This window comes from Hemicordylus capensis, chromosome 6 (genome assembly GCF_027244095.1).
Source record: "Hemicordylus capensis ecotype Gifberg chromosome 6, rHemCap1.1.pri, whole genome shotgun sequence".
NCBI classification, from domain to species: domain Eukaryota; kingdom Metazoa; phylum Chordata; class Lepidosauria; order Squamata; family Cordylidae; genus Hemicordylus; species Hemicordylus capensis.
Window position 1 is genome coordinate 139,057,015 of NC_069662.1, and position 18,572 is coordinate 139,075,586.

The 18,572-nt window shown below is 45.3% G+C and overlaps 1 protein-coding gene across 5 annotated transcripts in view; it reads left to right on the forward strand.

Annotated features, from left to right (window-relative positions):
- The window catches only part of PLXDC2 (plexin domain containing 2), a 379,100-nt gene that overhangs the window by 257,442 nt on the left and 103,086 nt on the right, over window positions 1–18,572 (forward strand). For all 5 annotated transcript variants that reach the window (XM_053261826.1, XM_053261829.1, XM_053261827.1 and 2 more), the window contains one exon: window positions 10,143–10,265. In XM_053261826.1, coding sequence (XP_053117801.1) covers window positions 10,143–10,265 — 123 coding nt within the window. The remainder of the gene's footprint in view (window positions 1–10,142; window positions 10,266–18,572) is intronic.

Sequence of the window (18,572 nt, forward strand, 5' to 3'; positions counted from 1 at the left end):
TAGGATCATAAAATCTGAACTTGTATTAGGGTAAAATGTTCATTCTGTTCTTGATGGTGAACTCTTTAAGCAGCAGTAAAATGTGTGTTGCCCTTGTTTAATGTCTGTATAGAACATGAGGGCCCCATGAATTTTATTTCCGATACTCTCTTCATTTACTTATCACATTTAGAAGTCCTGGTTGAGTGCTTCTGTGATCTGCCCCTGACAAAAAAGCAGCATCCTCAGCAGATTTCCTGCCTCTAGTGAAACTCGAGGAAGGGAGGAACTTTTGAGGGGAAAGGCAAGTTGTATAGGGAGGATCAGAATTAGGCTGATTGAGGCATCCGGCTAATGAATACTAGATGTGCACTGCAGTAGCAGCAAGTTCCTCAATACAAATTCAACTGGCAAACTACCCATCTGACTAAGGCTGCTATTGAGTGGTAACCTTTTGAAGAGAATCCAATCCACAAAAATACCATTGTTCTAGAATGAATGTGTGAGAATGAATATATACAGGAGAAAACCCTGCCATGTGATGTGAAATATTTTGATGGTGCAGATTATCTTAAGGCTCCATTTATCAACACAGTACTTAATTGTCTGGTTATTCAGCTGGCATTTTTCGGGGCTTGAAGCCTTTAATCTAAGTTGCCAACCTTATGTAACTGTGCCTGTCTTCTGTTAACCTTAGTTTGAGGATTACTGGTTGTTTAAAAGCAATAAAAATGGTTTGATACCCAAAGTTTTTATGCCATTTCCCCCTTTTACTATGCTGAATATCCACCAACTTTAGAAATAAAATAAGCATATGGAAATCTGAGCTGTACAATTATTTGACTATAAACTTGGGTTTAGCTGCAGTTTTAGCAATGCCATTTTAAATATATTTCATCTGCATGTTGTTTTCAAAGCAGAGTCTCCCACGATCAATTTGGAAAGCTAATAGTTTTATTAATGTACTCTATATAGAAAATATGTATAATTAAAGCTTCAGTTTTTGAAATGAAGTATCTGCATTTTGAGTTAATTTTATTACTATCTATATACACTTCATATGGAATATGGTCAGCATTACTCAAAAGAGTACTGAATGTATAATTTGCATTTTATATTGTAATAAAGCATTTCTGTAAGTTGCATAATTATTTCAGTAAGAATTATATATACTGTTGCTGAAATAATACTAGAAGATACAAATACTAGAAAATATATGGACTTTGCACTAAATTTGTGTTAGAAATAAGCAGGTTTATGACTGGAGAAATGCATTAATCCAACTTGGCAGATATATAACAAAAACAAACTAGACCACAAAGAAAACAACCTGTCCACAAATACCTATAAGAAAACCTGTCCACAAACATCTACATATTACAGGGTAGCTTGAGCTACTTCCCCAAAATGAATCGGTACTCACTCTGCAATATTATTCCTGCAGCAAATTATATTTGGCCAAATCCTGCACAAAACTTTTGTATGTTGCGAAAATTGGACCGTATGCTTATCCAGCCAAATTAGCAGTCCAACAGTCTAAGTTTTTGAGGACTTTGATTCAGCCTCAGGGGACAGGTCTACATGCCAAGTCCGGAGTAGAGGCCCATGCAGTGGGTAGAGCAGTCCTCTGAGGTGGGCCTACGTGCTAAATCCAGGGTGGAGGACCGGTCTGTCCGCCGACCTCAATCAATAGATCAGCTCTCCCCCGAAAAACAGCCTTCCAAAAGTGCGCTCGAATAATTTCAACTTGAAATATGGTCATTTTGTTTCAAGCTCGAAACAGGCCCTTTATTTTAAGGGTGTTTTGTTTTCAACCTGGAACACTTCCCTAACAAAGACATTCAGGATCTTTATTTGCTGCCTCTTTAAAAAAAAATACAAAAAACTTTCCAGGACAGTCAGATAACTTATCTAAATTACCTTTTAGCGGATTTGAATGGTATAGCTATAAATGTTGCCATGTTCTGCTTAATAGTGAGTAAAGTCCGACAGAAGGTGTGTGTTTCACCAGAATAGATTTAGAAGCTCTTCTCACGATCCGTGAGAAGAGCTTCTTCCGGGTCTGCGGGAGACATCCCCCGCAGACATTCAAAAGGCAGCCCTGGGGGGCCAGATCAGCCACCAACACGACTGCTGGCTTTGTCTGGTGGGGGCTGTGCGGCCCCCAGTATTTCCAGAATGCCCCTGAGCCCAGGAGGCTGTTTGCAGCCTCCCGGTCAGGGGCCTACTTGTGTGTCACCGCACGCTGAGGTGACACATAAGCCAACAAATGAGGTTAATGGAGCCCTCACTCTGTTAACCTCATTTAAGGGGCAGGCTAGGTCGCCTGCGAGCCCGGTGGTTCCCATGATCCCTGGAAAGTGAGTTAAACTCCCTTCACCCGCTTTCCAGGGATCGTGGGAATAGCATCATTGAATGAAATGGAAGTGGATTTTAATCTGCTGCAAATGTTAATTTGTTCACAATGTTATTTGTTGATTGGTATGTAAGTATTGATTAACATTTGCCTTGTTATGCTACTGAGCAGTGATCAGAATAAAGATTCATTCATTCATTCACTCACTCTGCAATATAAGACAGAAGGCTTATTGCAGAGGTTCTGAAACTGAGTCATCAAAGCAGGTCAGGAGGGAGCAGGGAGCTTACCCAGTGTCTCCAAGGTGTGGATGATCAGGTATGACAAGCTCATTTTCTGAGATGGATCTCTCAGCCCATTGCCTAAAGAACTGCCAGTGCTGTGAGTGATGGAGGAGCTGGGTGATTGTCCGCTTGCTGTCTGCCCTCACTGTTTATGGATCTTGAAGACCTTGGAAGGCCCCTACCTCCCGATAGTAGGGATGTGAGTCCAAAGCGCCTCTTTGGAGAGGCACCAAAACATTTCAGTGTGGGGCGCCATTTACGTGCCTACAGCACACGAGGGATGCCGGCGACACATCCCATTCCAACATTTTAGAGGAGCAAGCAGCCCAAGCTGCTACTTGCATGGAAGTATTTCTGTACCAATAGCTCCATGGAGGGCCAGCGGCGACTTGGAGGATGGGCTGGTAGGACCTGCCCTCCTCCTCTTAAGGGAACCCTGCGCCACCCTTGGATGTGCACCAAAGCAATTTGGTGCACATCCCTACCCAACAGCTCCCTCCACTTTTAACCTGCTTCAAAGTTGCTTGCAACTGGCTCATTGATACATTTGTGGGAGGAGAATGGGTAGACACATCTCCCTCTGTACCCATCATGCCAGCACCTAATTGTGCACCTCAACTGGCAATTTTAATACTACTAGTATTAAAGCCGGTGCCAGCCTGCGTAGGCAATACTGAGCTACCAGTGGTCTGACTCGGTATTTGGCAGCTGCTTATGTACCTAAAGCCGTGTATTGAGGAGCAGTTTGGATGACCCTTCCCACCAAACAATATTGTAGGAGAAGTGTAGGTGAGAAGACATGCACACCCATGCTCTTCCCCCACACACTTATAAGGGCTAATTGGGGCATTATCTGTATCGGCCAATCAATTAGTACCCGATAAAGAAAAAGATTCCATTTTTGATGCACTTGTATCAGTAATCCTATCCAGACATTAACTAAAAGACACTGTACGCAAGTACAAGCATCTAAAGTGGATTCGGAAGTCCCACCCTGGCCCATCACACACCCTCCCTGCTGCACTGCTCATGGTTCTAGCAGTGTTCATCTGAAAAGGCAAATGCTGTAACTTGTGATGGCAATCATTTCGAATTATTGGGAGGCTGAAGTGTTCCAGCCCCCAATCACAGAAAAGCCTGCCATTATGCTTACAGCATTCCTCTTCATATGAACACCTCTGGAACTCTTGTACAATGTCTTTTAGTTAACTTCCAAATAGGACTAATGTTTTAAATCAGTTGATTGATGATCATTCAGGAAGGTAGACCTGCCATCACATTTCAACTCCTCTTCATTTTTTGTGTCACCTGTGAACAAATGTGTTTTATTTGAAGCGGTAGCAGCTGGTGCTCACGCCACCGGGGGAGCAGCAAGAGGCAACTTTAAGCATACATTAGTAGGTGCTTAGGTGCTTCCCTCCACTAAAACACCGTAAGTGGCGTAGTGGGGAAATGCTTGAATCCCTTCTGCTACTATATCGGGCAGCAGCGATATAGGAAGATGCTGAAAGGTACCATCTCATACTGCACGGGAGATGGCAATGGTAAACCCCTCCTGTATTCTACCAAGAAGGCCACATGCCTCTGTGGTCGCCAGGAATCGACACCGACTTGATGGCACAACCATTCCTTTCCTCTCCATCTACTACAGAAGTGTATGGAGAAAGCTTTGTCAGTTTCACGCAGGCTTATCTCCTGCACTGTTGGTCCATACCTTGAAACTGCCTCTGTTGAGATAAAAATATTTTCAGTTCGTTGAGGTGGATATCCCTCACGGTTCTCTTTCTGCTTTTTGGTGAACCTGACGTAGTTGTAGGGATCCCTTTACAGTTTCACTAGTGCTGTGAAAACTTCACCTTTCCCCTCTTTTTAGCTGCCACCATTGCTGCTGCTGCTCCAAAAAAGGTGTTGTGTGTTTGTCCAATATGGCATGTATGCATACCACTGCTAGTATGCACAGTACTTACGGATAAAGGAAGCCGACATATACCTAGTCTGACCATTGATCTATCTAGCTCAGTATTATCTCCACAGACTGGCAGCGGCTTCTCCGTGGTTATAGGCAGGAGTCTCTCCCAGCCCTATCTTGGAGATGCTAGAGGGAACTTGGAACCTTATGCATGGATGCATGCAGATTGGTGCTCTTCGCAAAGTAGTTCCATCCCCTAAGGGGAATATCTTACAGTGCTCATATGTAGTCTCCCATTCAAATGCAAACCATGGTGGACCCTCCTTAGCCAAGGGGACAATTCATGCTTGCTACCACAAGACCAGCAATAATACAAAGGGGCTGGGGGCTGGAAATCTTTCCCCTGATCTTGTCAATTTTACCGGAGAACAGGAGGAGGAGAATGAAGGAAATGATGGTGAAGCAGGCTAGAAGGATACTTGTGTGACTGTATCCAAGTCTAGCTGCAGGACAGTATAGACCAGTAACTGAAGAAGACAGAGTGTCGTCTTCCACACTAGCAATGGAGCGTGGTGACATTTTAAGTGGGAAAATGCATGTTGCACATTATTCTTGTTTCAACCTGACCCATCATGAGTTGTGGGAGGAAGCAGCTGTTAGTGAAGTGTGTCTGGAGTTTCTGAAGTCTTCCATCCTAAATAAATAAAACTTATAGACCCTAGTTCAGACCCATACCATGGGTCTGGCACAGTAATAAGATGTGTGGGTGGTCACAGTTTGGTATTGTCCTAAGTTGGAACAACTCATGAACAGGCCGAATCAGAGTGAGTCTAGCCATATTCACACATTATGGTCAACACTTGTACAACAAGTGTACAGTGTATACGGGTACAGATCTGTACACAGGTACAATTATTCATATGCTATGTTGAACACAGGTACAGCAGTACACTTCCTATCTATACCATGTATTTGAGGGGGCCTGTACCCAGGTTCACTTTTAAAATGAATGTAGATACAGTCATTCACACAAAAACATGTATGAGTGTCAAGAGAGTAGTGAGGCCGGGGAGAGTGGGTTCATGTTCACATAGTGAACACGGGCTGCCTCCCCACTCACAGCGGCGCCCCCTGCTTAGTGGCACATGTGCACACACCCCACTCACTCCCCCTCACACTTGCTCTCCCCCCCCCCGGCTGGTTGACCACCTAACTGATGCCCCCACCATCACCGCGACCGCCAGCTGCCTCTGCCTCCTGCCCCCTGGCTCCCAGGCCAGCCTTCCTTCCATTGGTCCACCGGGAGTGCATGCACGACCTTCTTCCATTGGCTGCCCGGCTCTCAGGCTTGCCCTCCTTCCATTGGCCCATTGGGAGTGCATGCATACCCTCTTTCCATTGGCTGGGAGCCTGACCAATTGAAGGAGAATGGGCCTGGGAGCTGGGTGAGTGGTTGAAGGAGGCAGGTGGCGGTGGCAGGAGGTAGCCAGCGGTGATGGGAACCCCTGATGGGGGATGGGGGACGTCAGTGACTCCTCCCGGATGCTCTGTGGCTCCCAGAAGCAGGGCACCTCGGGTTCTTTGAACCTGCCCTATTATCACCCTGCCCCTGATGAGGGTACAGACATCTGTTCACTCGTACAACATTCTGGAGCTATTCCCACGATCAGGCAAAATCGGGCTAGGGGAGGCAAGCCCAGTGGCTCCCAGGCGGCTAACCCGCCTAAGTACCCCTCCCCTAAAACCAGGTTTACGGAGCAAGCACTCCGCAAACCCGGGTTTTTTAAATCATGAGTAGCCGTGCCGCGGCTCCGTGCCGCGGCAACTCATGAGGAGACCCCTGGAGGGGAGGCGAAAAGCTGACTCCCAGCTCTAGGAGTCTCGCCAGCATGCTCTGCGCGCTTGCGCAGAGCATGCTGGAGCTTCCGGGGGCCAATCGGCCCCCACTCTCCCCAGCCCCCACCGGCTCCATCACAGAGCCAGCAATCGTGTGGGTGTTCGATCTGGCTGTCCAGAGCTCCCTCCCTGATCGTCTGCGGGGAGACTGGGCTTAGCCCGCTCTCCCTGCTCTACTGCACAAACCGGGTCTCTCTGATTTTGAGACCTGGCTCAATGTCTGAATAGGGCTCCTGTGAATCACAATTTCACCCACTTTGTGGTCTGCTATTTCCTCACAATTACACTGGAGATATTTTTGAATTGCCAGTAGAGATTTTGTACTTTCCCTGTTTAAATAAGAACTGGGAGGGAGAGAAATCTGATGAACTCAACAAGAGAGTATATTCTAGTCCCTTAAACTGACCACTGCATTTTCAGTCAAAAAGCACATAGTTTACCGGAATCATTTAAGTGTTTGTGATTTCCTAAGCAACATCGCTGTTGCTTTGAACACAGGCAGGGGAGAGCAGGTGACTCCTCAAAGCCCATCTTTGAAAAGAAACTGTTTGTGCTTATTGACCTTCTACTTTATATGCTGCTGCCTGCTAGATTGCAAGAAACTCACACTGAATTGCATGCTCAAATAGTCATTCAGCCTTTGCCCAGTAGAAGCTTCTGTAATGCAAAACCTTTTATTGTGTGGTCACTGCTGGCACTTTTCCAGCTAAGTAAGCACAGCTTCCTGTATTAGCAGTGCTTTGAACATATGGTTTTCCCTTGCAGTGGCTAAACGATAAAAAATGAGCGTCATCTTCAACAGACAGATTTTTCAACGTGTGTTTACACCAAGGGTATGGAGCCTTACCAACCTAAGCTATGAAAAGATGCGAAACCCACATACATTTTAAATAGGCAATGCTTTTCAAACTGTACCTTCAGTGTGAATTCAGTGACTGCTAGTGAACCTCAACTTCTGGACCTGGTGCCCTGGTCCAGAAGAACAAGAACAGTGCATTTTAGATTTCAAAGCTCTACTCCTGAAGACCTTATTTTTAAGCTAGTTTTATGGTCTTGAACATATGATAGGAACATAAATATATACATAGTAGAGATGATTTGGCTACACCGCAAATGAACAAGAGAAAGAAACTAGCAGAAAGAAGGGCTGGATTGAATAATTGCAAATTTTTTTTTAATTAAGTGTTTCTGCCTAAATAATTGTGGCTATAAATGAGGGTTTGCTAAAGAAGTTGGCTGGTATTCAAAGAACTGCATTAGGTCTCCCAGTGAATTGGCAGTGTGTAGTGAGGTTTGGGGTGGGTTTTTGTTTTGTTTTTAACAGTTTTTTCCTTTGAATGGCAGACTCCCAAACCATATCATAAACTGCTTTTGAGACGCCCCCAAGAGATTTGCTATAGAGCACAATAGGCTAGAGTTCAAGAAACACAATTCCGAAGCTCTCTGGGGCTGCAGAACTAGTCACATGCTTCTTTGAACCCAGACCATCAAAAATAAGAAGCCATGCAGTCTGTAAATTGTTTTTGTAAAGACATGCATCATAAGATCTGTGCATTATGTTAAGTGTTGCTTTTGAATGGTCTTTCAAAACAAGGGACATCTATGTTCCGTGCACTTGAATCAGCAGTGGTCCAAAGTTATCACGAATAAATCAATACTTGCTTCATTTTTAATGTGTTAGCCTTGTAACATTTGATAAAGCTATATGCTGTACTTTCCATCAGCATTGTAATAACCTGTTGTGACATCATTTGATTAATTTATTCCAGCAATTTAGTAGACACGGAGGCTGTTCTCACGAGCAGCAGGAACTGGGCTAAAGGATCCCAGCCCGGTTCCTGCTGCTTGTGTACAGCAAGGGAAGCCGCATGGCTCTTCGTGGCGGCAAGCCCACTTATGAAGCCTGCCGCCTAACCCAGGTATTGGGCACAAGAGCACCCGAAAAATGGGTTAAAAGATCATGTGTTGCCACAGTGTGGCTCCATGCTGCAGCAACTCATGAGTAGCCTCCTGACCAGGAGGCTACAACAAGCCTCCCAGTGTCGGGGGGCTCCCCACAAGGCACCGCGCACTCGCACATTGCCTTATGGAACTTCCGGGGGCCGGTATGTCCCTGAACCCCACCACCCCAACTGGCTCTGTGACGGAGCTGGTAATCGGAGCTGGTCTGGGCAGAGCTGGTCTGGGCGGCCGATCCAGCCACCCAGGGAGGGCTTCCTGCTCATCTACGGGGAGAGCGGGTCAAACCTGCTCTTCCCGCAAACCCCCTTTAGGCTCTCCACACTGCTCGTGTGGAGAGCCTTGCTGGCTTATGTTTCAAACTGCAGAGCCTTTCTGGAAGCTCTAAATTCCTCCCACAAAGAAAATATTAAGTAGTTCAGGAAACTGTAGGTTTGGAACATTCTTGGTGGACTGATGAATCAACAGAGATCAATTACAATGATTAAAAAAGAAACTGGACCATAGAAGTAGAAGCCAGTACTTTCCAAATTTCAGTAGAGCCTGTTCAGGAATATGCTTGGTTAACATTTGTGATTTCCTGGGGCATTAGGGGAAATGATAAAATTTCAAGTTATTTCAGGCTGTGGGGTACTTTGAACTTATCCTGTGTTTCTTTCCAAGCTGTACTGAAACTACTTGACCAGAGTTCTTGTTCATTCCCAGTAATGTTGCCTAGCTTGAAGTTAAACATCTCCTTAATCTCCCCTTCTTTGCTCCTGCATTGTTTTTCCTCAGGGTAGAGGTAGCAACAATCCACAGCACAAAATGTATTGAGTGAGCAGTTTGTTAAGTTAAATTACAAATGTTTTCTTACACAGTATATTTGCCACAGCATTGATCAGTTATGAATGCATTGATTTTAACACGACAGTGATTATGACATATTTGAAAGCAAGTACCGACTGCGGTACATAAAAGCAGTCAACACAATTCTACATCCTCCCTTTGGTACAATTCCTGTGATTGCACTTGTTTGTTCATGTTATTTTGGAACAATTAACAAATCATGATGCATGCACAAAAACAGATAGGATACACTTTATTGGCCATGTTCTCACAATGGTTAAAGAGTTAACCACAATCAGCAAGCCATGCACTCCCAAGAAGCATGTCATGAGAACCCAGAATTTCTAGGCAATCATGGTTAAATTGCTGCTGTTAACTAGCATTTAACCGGGATCACTTATGAGGATCCAATCCTGGTTAGCAATTAGGATTGCCTGGAAATTCAAGATTCTCACAATATGCTCTGTAGGAGCACATGGAGCTTGCTGATCATGGTTAACTCTTTAACCATGACCATTCTGGTTATGAGAACGCAGCTATAGAGTTAGTGCAGTGTAGCAGCTAAGACATGTGAAGCAGGCAGTTCCTTCATTTGGTTTGTACATAATGGTTTTTAAAACTCCTTGCAATCTTACACACTCCCAGAAATGGCCTGTAGACTACCGTTTATGGAGGCACTGGCCTAAGCCATTTCACCAACAACATATCTTCTTTCCTTTGTTCATCAATGAAAGCCATTCCTCTATTGGCCTTTATGATGTTTTTCTGTATTATTTTGCAGTCCTTTGATTCATTATTAAAACCCGGTGGTGAGATTAATTTTTCTTCAATAACTCTTTGAAGCTCTGGCAGCACCTAATTAATTCTGGGATGTATTAACGTTTTCAGGTGTTGCTGACAAGATTTGTGCTATTTTGTTTCTGTATTACAGGCTTTATATATACAGGTGAAGTTGTGCATCGAATGTTAACAGCAACGCAATACATCGCACCCTTGATGGCCAACTTTGACCCAAGTGTGTCACGAAATTCAACTGTCAGGTACTTTGATAATGGTATGTATTGATTATTTTGCAAGCCTATTCCCTTTTTTCTCCTTTGTAGGAAAATAAACACTGAAGCCTGTAATTATTTGGCTCTTGGGTGTTTGAGGAATTTGTTTAGCCATGCACCTGAGTTTTAAAAAACACCATGTTTTAGAACATTATTGATAGAGCCTGTAAAATGTCTTTAGTTATAAAATTCCTAAATCTTAATTAAATTTAAAATCTCAATTAGCATCATCAGCTGAAAAAGCAAATCTTTTATGTACCATAAGTATATGCCCCTTTGCTACAATATATACAGTAAATAGCCATTAGTGAAATAATAGCAGCCTTGTATGCTTAGTATTATATATCACACAGAGACATAACATGTCAGCAGTCAATCAGTAAACCTCATAAATGCAGTGTGCGAAGTAGCCACTACAGAGTCGTCCAATACACTTCATTGTATCAATGGCTCTGAAAGGTCAAATGTCTTACAGAAAATTTCAAAGTGATAAAAAGCAAAATCAGATCTACTCTATGTGGCACATTAAATATGTGGATTTTGTCTGGTTGAAACCAATTAAAATTGGGGCCATAACCGCATGGATATTAAGCACATAGGAAAAGACCTGCTGGGTCAGACCAAAGTTCCATCAATTCCAGCATCTGGTTTCCTGCAGTAGCCAATCACATGCCTTTGAGAAGCCCACCAAGGTATGAGGGCAGTGCCATTTCTTCGATGTGGTCTCTGTCTTTTACACTAATGGGCTATGTGCCTGTGCAGAGACATCGTCAAAATCTAGCAAGCTCAGTTCTTCAGCTTTGGGCGGGAACCCTGCCCCCAGCCGCTATATGCAGCTGCACCACTCCTCATCTCCTCAGTCTTTCTTCGTCCACGCTTCAGTGAACATCATGGAGTCTGCAGCTTGACAATGAGTAGGATCTATCTGTCTATCCCCTTGTTGTTGTTTTCTCCCTGCTTCTTTCTTTCTTTCTTTCTTTCTTTCTTTCTTTCTTTCTTTCTTTTGTAGCGTTTTTTTCTTGACGTTTTGGTTTTTACGGTCTTTCACCTTTTCAGAGCTCCAATCCCGGCTGGGACGGAGCGTGGTGGCCACCTGGCCTTTGGCGTTTATGCTGGGCATGATGAAGTGTGTTCGGTGTAGATTGAAGATCCCTTCCCCAAATACTCATACCGAGTGTCTCTTGTGTCTGGGAGAATCCCACATTGTCGAGACCTGTCTTCACTGTCAGAAGTTCACGAAGCAGGTTCACAAAAATAGGGCTTCTCACCTGCACACAGTCCTGTGGGACCTGGCTCTCCGTTCGCCGGAAGCCTTATCATTGAAGTGATCCATGAAAATGGCTTCATCGGTGACATTGGAGTGTTCTGTGTCTACTCCTGTAGAGGCTGAGAACCTGAGCTCGGTACTGGTATCAACACCCCCTAAGGTTGTCCTTTCAATGATGTTGAGTGAGCCAGTGTGCTCAAACGACCCTCTGCAGCATTCAGCTTCCGTGATACCGAAAACATCCTCGATTCCTGTGACTTCAGTACCTAAGGTGAAGAAGAAGGAGTTGAAGTTGCATCGTGACTTGCCAGCGGATCAACACCTCCCTCCTATACCCAAGACGAAGAAGACAGAGGAGGCCCTTGTGGCCAAGAAGACTAAAGTAGCCTCGGATCATCCCATACAGAAGTTGTCGGTGTCAGCACAGCCTAGCCCACCTGTGATTGCGGAGTCGTTGGACTTGGCCCACAATCAGTCTAGATTGAATAGCAAACTTTTGGTGGTGACGGATGAACCGGGGTATGCTTCATCGGATGAGGAGGCCTATTCACCAACCAAGCTCACAGAAGATGCATCCTGGCTGCCTAGGTGTTGGTCACCCCCTAGAAGGCAACAGGAGCCTATTCCCCTGTGGGACCATGGTGCCCATTGGGAATTGGAAGAACGCTCCTCAGCTTACAGATGGGATCGGTCCTGGGACCATCGTGATCAATCATACCCGGATCAATACCGGGCGGCAGAATATCGCTCCTTGAGTGAAGTTGAGCCTTCTTATGGTACTTGGCGCCAGGACTCTGGGTCATGCGATCAATACCAGGTGGACTATTCAGAATATGTTCAGCCCTGCTATGAGTCCCGTTATTCAGATGGTCCCACATATGGGAAGCCTGTAACAATGAAGGGTTCACATGAACCCCCCTCACACTCGGAAGGGAGTCTGCATTCCTGCTCGCTGCAGCACTCCCCATGGGATTGAAATGAGCGTCGCAAACCACCCCCTTCGGCCCCAGTGATACAACAGGCTACCGTGCCTATCCAGGTATTGCTGGCAGGACTTTCCACTTTGGTATCGGACAATCCGGATAGCAAACCGGGCTCCTCTTCGGGTTCGATGCCCGTGGCACAAGATCCTTTGGCTCCTCCGCAGCCCAAGTATGACAGCGATGCTAGCTCCCAGGATTCTGAAGTTGTTTCCCTGGGCTTCCCCGCTCGACATATAGTCGGACTTGAAATTTGTCTCCTCATCAGGACTTCAAGCTGTACTCCACTTACATGACCTGAATGGCCTTGGCCTTGGGAGTGAGCCTTGGTACCCAGCTAAAGGGATAACTAGACCCATTATTCAGCCTTATTGATTTGGAGGCCAAGGTACCAGCTGCTTTGCCCCTGAACCCAGCGTTGTTGAGGGTCATGTGGGGTCACTGGAAGAAACTGACGATGCTTTCCCAGGCTAACAGGCCTTTAGATAATTTCTACATAGTGCAATTGCAGGATGATATGACCTTTTTGAAAAATCATCATATTAAGTTCGAAGACTTAATACACTGAAATATAGACCATATGCTGCGTGCGATATATAAGTTGTTACTGAAGTATGAAACAGAAACTGAGCAGGTTAAAGAGTGTATGATAAAATGGATGCAGAATATTAATAGAACGATAGATATTTCTGATTGGGAAAATCAATGGAAGAAGAACATCAAATTTACTTCAAGTAATAATTTAAGGGAAAACTGGTACTGTATAAGATGTTTTTAGGTGGTATATAACCCCATTGCCTATTAATAAGATTGATAACCGTTTTCCAAAGGAATGCTGGAAATGTGATCAACAAGTGGGTACATTTTATCATATGTGGTGGACTTGTAATAAAGCCCAATCATTTTGGAAGCAAATACATTCAAAAATGGAGCAGATTTTGGAAATCAAATTTACCCTCTTGCCAGAACTTTTTCTTTTAAATATGACCAGGCCCTGTATTCCTACTAAGTTTAATGAACTATCTTTATACATGATTACCGCTGCTAGGATTCTCTATGCTACTAATTGGTGCATCTCAATGATTCCAACTTTAGATGATTGGTTTCTCAAGTTATGGGATTATGCCTCTATTTCTAAAGTTACTGCTTACATGAATAATACCTATACAGAGTCATTTATGCTGGTTTGAGTACCCTTTATTAATTTTAATATTTGACAAGGTCATCATTTATTTCTGAGATCAGGGTTTGATTTGTAGGTTGTTCTGTATACCTATGGTTGTTATCTTTGCATTCAGACCAGCAGACGATGTAAAATTACAGCTTTTCTTTTGTATTCTCCAACTTCCTTTAAAGTTTCTACTTTGTTCTATGTTTCAAGAGTTGTAACAATATTTTACCTTGTTCTTTCTTATTATCTTAATAAATTTATAAAATTGTGGAGGGGGGAGAAAAGAAAAATCATCCCACCCCAAATTCGATTGTTGTGGAGACATCCTTGCAAAGGACCAGAGATCACAGCCAGTCAGCACCGAGTGACAAAGAGGGCAGAAAATTGGACTCCTTTGGGAGAAGGCTTTATTCGGCCTCAGCCCTCCACTTGAGGGTGGCCGATTATCAGGCTTATAACGCCTGATATAACCACTTTTTGTGGGAAAAGGTGGGTCCTTTCCTGGATATCCTCCCACAGGACAAGAGGGATCCGGCAAAAGCATTTTTTCGCAAGGCTGTTCAGGTGGCGAAACAGGAACTTTATTCGGCCTGCCATTCAGTGGAATGTGCGGCTAAGGTGATGGTCACATCCATGTTGCTCAGACGACACACTTGGTTGCATTCGTCTGGACTGAACTATGAGGCCCGTGCTAGGGTCGAGGATCTGCCGTTTGAGGGCTCTAGCCTTTTTTCTGAGCACACTGATGAATGCTCCAGAAAGTTCAGAAATTGAGGAGCACAGCGTGATCCATGTCATACACTTCGTCAGCTACCAAAATGCAGAAAACTGCCAATCAACCACAGAGGGCCCCTTCCCAGCAACAGTCGCCTTCAGAACGGTCCTTTGGTGGCAACAAATCCTGGTCAAGATACAAGTCGGGCATCCAGCCTGGTAAGCCAGCCTTTCATAAACAGCGCCCGAATACCTTCCAAAAGAAGCAATGACTCGGGGCGCTTCAGGACTCACCTGGCCCCATTGTTGGAGAGCTGGGACAGATGAGGGGGATCCCCTATCAATTCAAGGCCTTGCCGTTCGGCCTCATGACAGCACCAAGGGTTTTTACTAAATGCCTGGCCCCAGTGGTGGCTTTCCTGCAGGAGCAAGAGTTGCAGGTTCTACCATATTTAGATGGTTGGCTCATCGTGATGAGCACTAGATGTGCGGTCCTGGACACCCTCTAGATCATAGTAGATACTCTGCAGGCTCTGAGTTTCCAAATAAATTTCAAAAAATCTCAGTTGAAACTGACCCGACAGATTCAGTTCATTGGGCTGATATTCGATACGACCTTGGAAAAGGTCTTCCTTCCGATAGGCCACATAAGTACTCTCTGGAAGCTGGTGGCCGCATTCTTTGCTAGAGACCCTCAGACTATGTGCTCAGTGCATCACCTGTTGGGTCATATGGCAGCCACTACATACGTGCTGCCTCAAGCACGTCTTCGAATGCGCATCATTCAGAGGTGGTTTTTAGACGTGTTCGATCCCCTTTGGAATACGGGCCACCTAGAGCACACATCCCCTCGATGGGTATGGGCGATGGCAGAGTGGTGGATGGAGTTGCGGTACCTGAGTGTCAGTGCTCCCTTTTAGGCCCCTCAATCCCCTTGGGTGGTCATGACAGATGCCTCGGAGTTTGGTTGGGCTCATGCAGAAGGGTTTCATCTGAGTGGACATTGGTCCCACAAGGTCCCCCAACCTCCTGATGATCTCTCCCAGCGGTTTCATGTAGATGTTAAAGAGCATTGGAGACAGTATTGTGGAACTCCATACTTCAGTTCTCACTTTGCAGATCAACAGTCTCCAAGCGACACCATCTGGAATCTACCAGAGAGGTAGGAGCAGAACCACTGTAAAACAGTGCCACCCAATCCCAACCCCCTCAGGTGATCCAGAAAGATACCATGGTCGATGGTATTGAAAGCTGTGGAGAGATCCAAGAGGATCAGCAGAGTCACACTCCCTGTTGATAGCCAATTGGAGATCATCCATCAGGCCAACCAAGGCAATCTCAACCCCATAGCCCACACGAAAGCCCGTTTGAAATGGGTCTAGATAATCTACATCATCCAAAACTGCCTGGAGCTGAGAGGCCACCACCCACTCAATCACCTTGCCCAATCATGAAAGGTTAGAAAGAGGTCTGTAATTAGCCAACTCCAAGGGATCCAGTGCAGGTTTCTTCAAAAGTGGTCGGATAATAGCCTCCTTAAGACAAGGAGGCATTGTGCCCAACCTCACAGAAGCATTTATAATATTTACTAGACCCTCTCTGATAATTATTAGATGAGATAAGCTAAGTTGGGCAAGGGTCAAGAGAACAGGTTGTAGGGCACACCAAAGCAGTTCGTCAACTTCCTCACGAGTCACAAACTGAAAATGATCCAATCAAATCCCATAAGAGGAATTGCTGGGCATCTCCACAGTAGACTCTGCAATAACCATGGAATCCAGCTCAGCCCAAATACGAGAAATTTTATCCGCAAAAAAGTCATTAAAAATGTCACAGCAATTAACTGATGGTTCCAATATTAAATTCGGGGGGGGGTACATACTAGTCCCCTCACAACCCTAGACAACTCAGCTGGACATGAGTTTGTGGAAGCAATGCGGACAGAAAAGAACTGCTTCTTTGCTGCCCGCACTGCCAGAGCATAGATCTTTAAATGTTCTCTGTGTTGTATCCAATCAGACTCGTGCCGAGTCTTCCTCCACTTTCGCTCTAGTCGTCTACCTCACCACTTCAGCTCCCTTAATTCTTCCGAATACCACGGGGCTGTCTTTAAAACAGGTCGGAGAGGATGCTTAGGAGCAATTGTGTCTACTGCTCTAGTGAGTTCATTATTCCATGTTTGCACCAGAGCATCAACAGAATCACTAGCAGAGCCAACCCTAAACTCTTCCAAGGCTTCTTGGAATCCTATTGGATCCAATAACCTCCTTGGGCGGACCAATCTAATAGGACCTTCACCCCTCAGAGGTGGGCCGAGGCTGTAAGTTCTACCTTAACCCGATGGTGAGCCATCCATGACAATGGGGAGACGTTCCACAGATGGAACACCACCCTGATCAGAGCAAAAGATTAAATTGAGCGTGTGACCAGCATCATGTGTCGGTCCAGAGACCAATTGGGATAGGCCCACAGTCATCATGGCCGTTATGAATTCTTGGGCCACACCCGACAATCTGGTCCCAAAATGAACATTGAAGTCCCCCACCAACAACAATCTGGGCCACTCCAATGCCAACTCAGCAACCAGGTCCATCAGCTTAGTTAGGGACTCCACCGGGCAGCGGGGTGATCGGTATACCAGAAGAAGTCCCAGTCTATCCCTCGTCCCTAGACACATTCAATTGTATACACATTCAATATAGGCCAAATCCCTGACAGGGTTCCGGGTAAGGGAGTTGGTATTCTTATAGACCACAGCTTCCCCACCTCCCCGTCCACATCCTCTCACCTGCTCCACCATAGAGTAACCCTCTGGGAAAAGCTGGGACCAAACTGGTCCACTAGCTTCTCCTGATCAGGTCTCAGTTATACACACCAAGTCAGTTCCTTTATCCATGATCAAGTCATGCATTACTTCAGATTTATTGTGAGCTGACCTGGCATTACAGAGTAATAAGGTGAGGTTCTGTGAGTGGTTGGCATTGGTCTCCAAGGTCAAAGAGGTGGTAGGCCTGCTGGAAGGGGCAATAGCAATAAAATTTCTAAATTCCTTTCCCCTATAATGACCTGCTAGGCTACCAATGCCATATCTTCATTGATTACCCACCACCACTGGTATAGCTGCCCCATGGTCATTCCCCACCTCCTCGTCTCTGTTCAACACAAGATACATACCTGTATCAAGCCTAAATAAAAACTAAACAGCAATGAGGTGAGCAGGGCTATTTACAGTTGCCACACACTGAGGCTCTCCACACGAGCAGTAAGGGGTTTGGCTGGGAGAGGGGGTCAAGCCCACTCTCCCCGCACACGAGCAGCTAGTCCACGCTGGGCAGCCAGATCAGCCACCCACACAATTACCGGCTCCGTTACAGAGCTGTTAGGGGTGGTGGGGATCAGGACCACCCAGCCCCCGGAAGTCCCAGGAAGCCCTGTGCGAGGGCACAGGGCATTCTGGGATGACCCCCGAGGCCAGGAGGCTTGGTGTAGCCTCCCAATCAGGGGTCTGCTCATGAGTCACCGTGGTGACTCACAATCAATCAATGGGGTTAGCAGAGCACTCGCTCCGCTATCCTCATTTAATGGGGACATTTAGCTGGGCTAGCAGCTGGGAGCCACTTGACTCCCGGAGCTGCACACAACCACTAGAAAGTGGGCTGGGCTCCTTTAGCCCGCTTTTGAGCGATCGTGAGAATAGCCTTATTGAGTCATCTTTCACTGAGCTACCCATTAAAATTCAAGATCTCCTTTCTGGTTAGTCTCGTAGCGTATATGCTATCAATGTACATGTGAAATTACGATTTTTTGGTTGGGATTTTTAGGAAGCAATATTCCACGCCCATCCCTGAATTTTCAGCTTTCATTAGAAAAAAATAATTTCCTCAAAGATGTGTTGAACTTGGTTTACACTGATTCATCTTGTTTTTTAAAAAGGCATTGTAGTAGATATAATTATAATTTTTCAAATAGTAAACACAAGAGATGTAAGTAATGTTCATTACCTGGGAATATATACTATATAGCAGGGTTAGGCAACCTTGGCTCTCCAGGAGGCTTTACATACAGGGCTTCTATCCCGAATCTCATTTGAGAGAGAGTGTGTGTGTTCACACACCAGCCAAACTTACCCCAAGGTCCCTTCAAGATCTTTGGACTCCACACACAAGCCGGGCTTTGT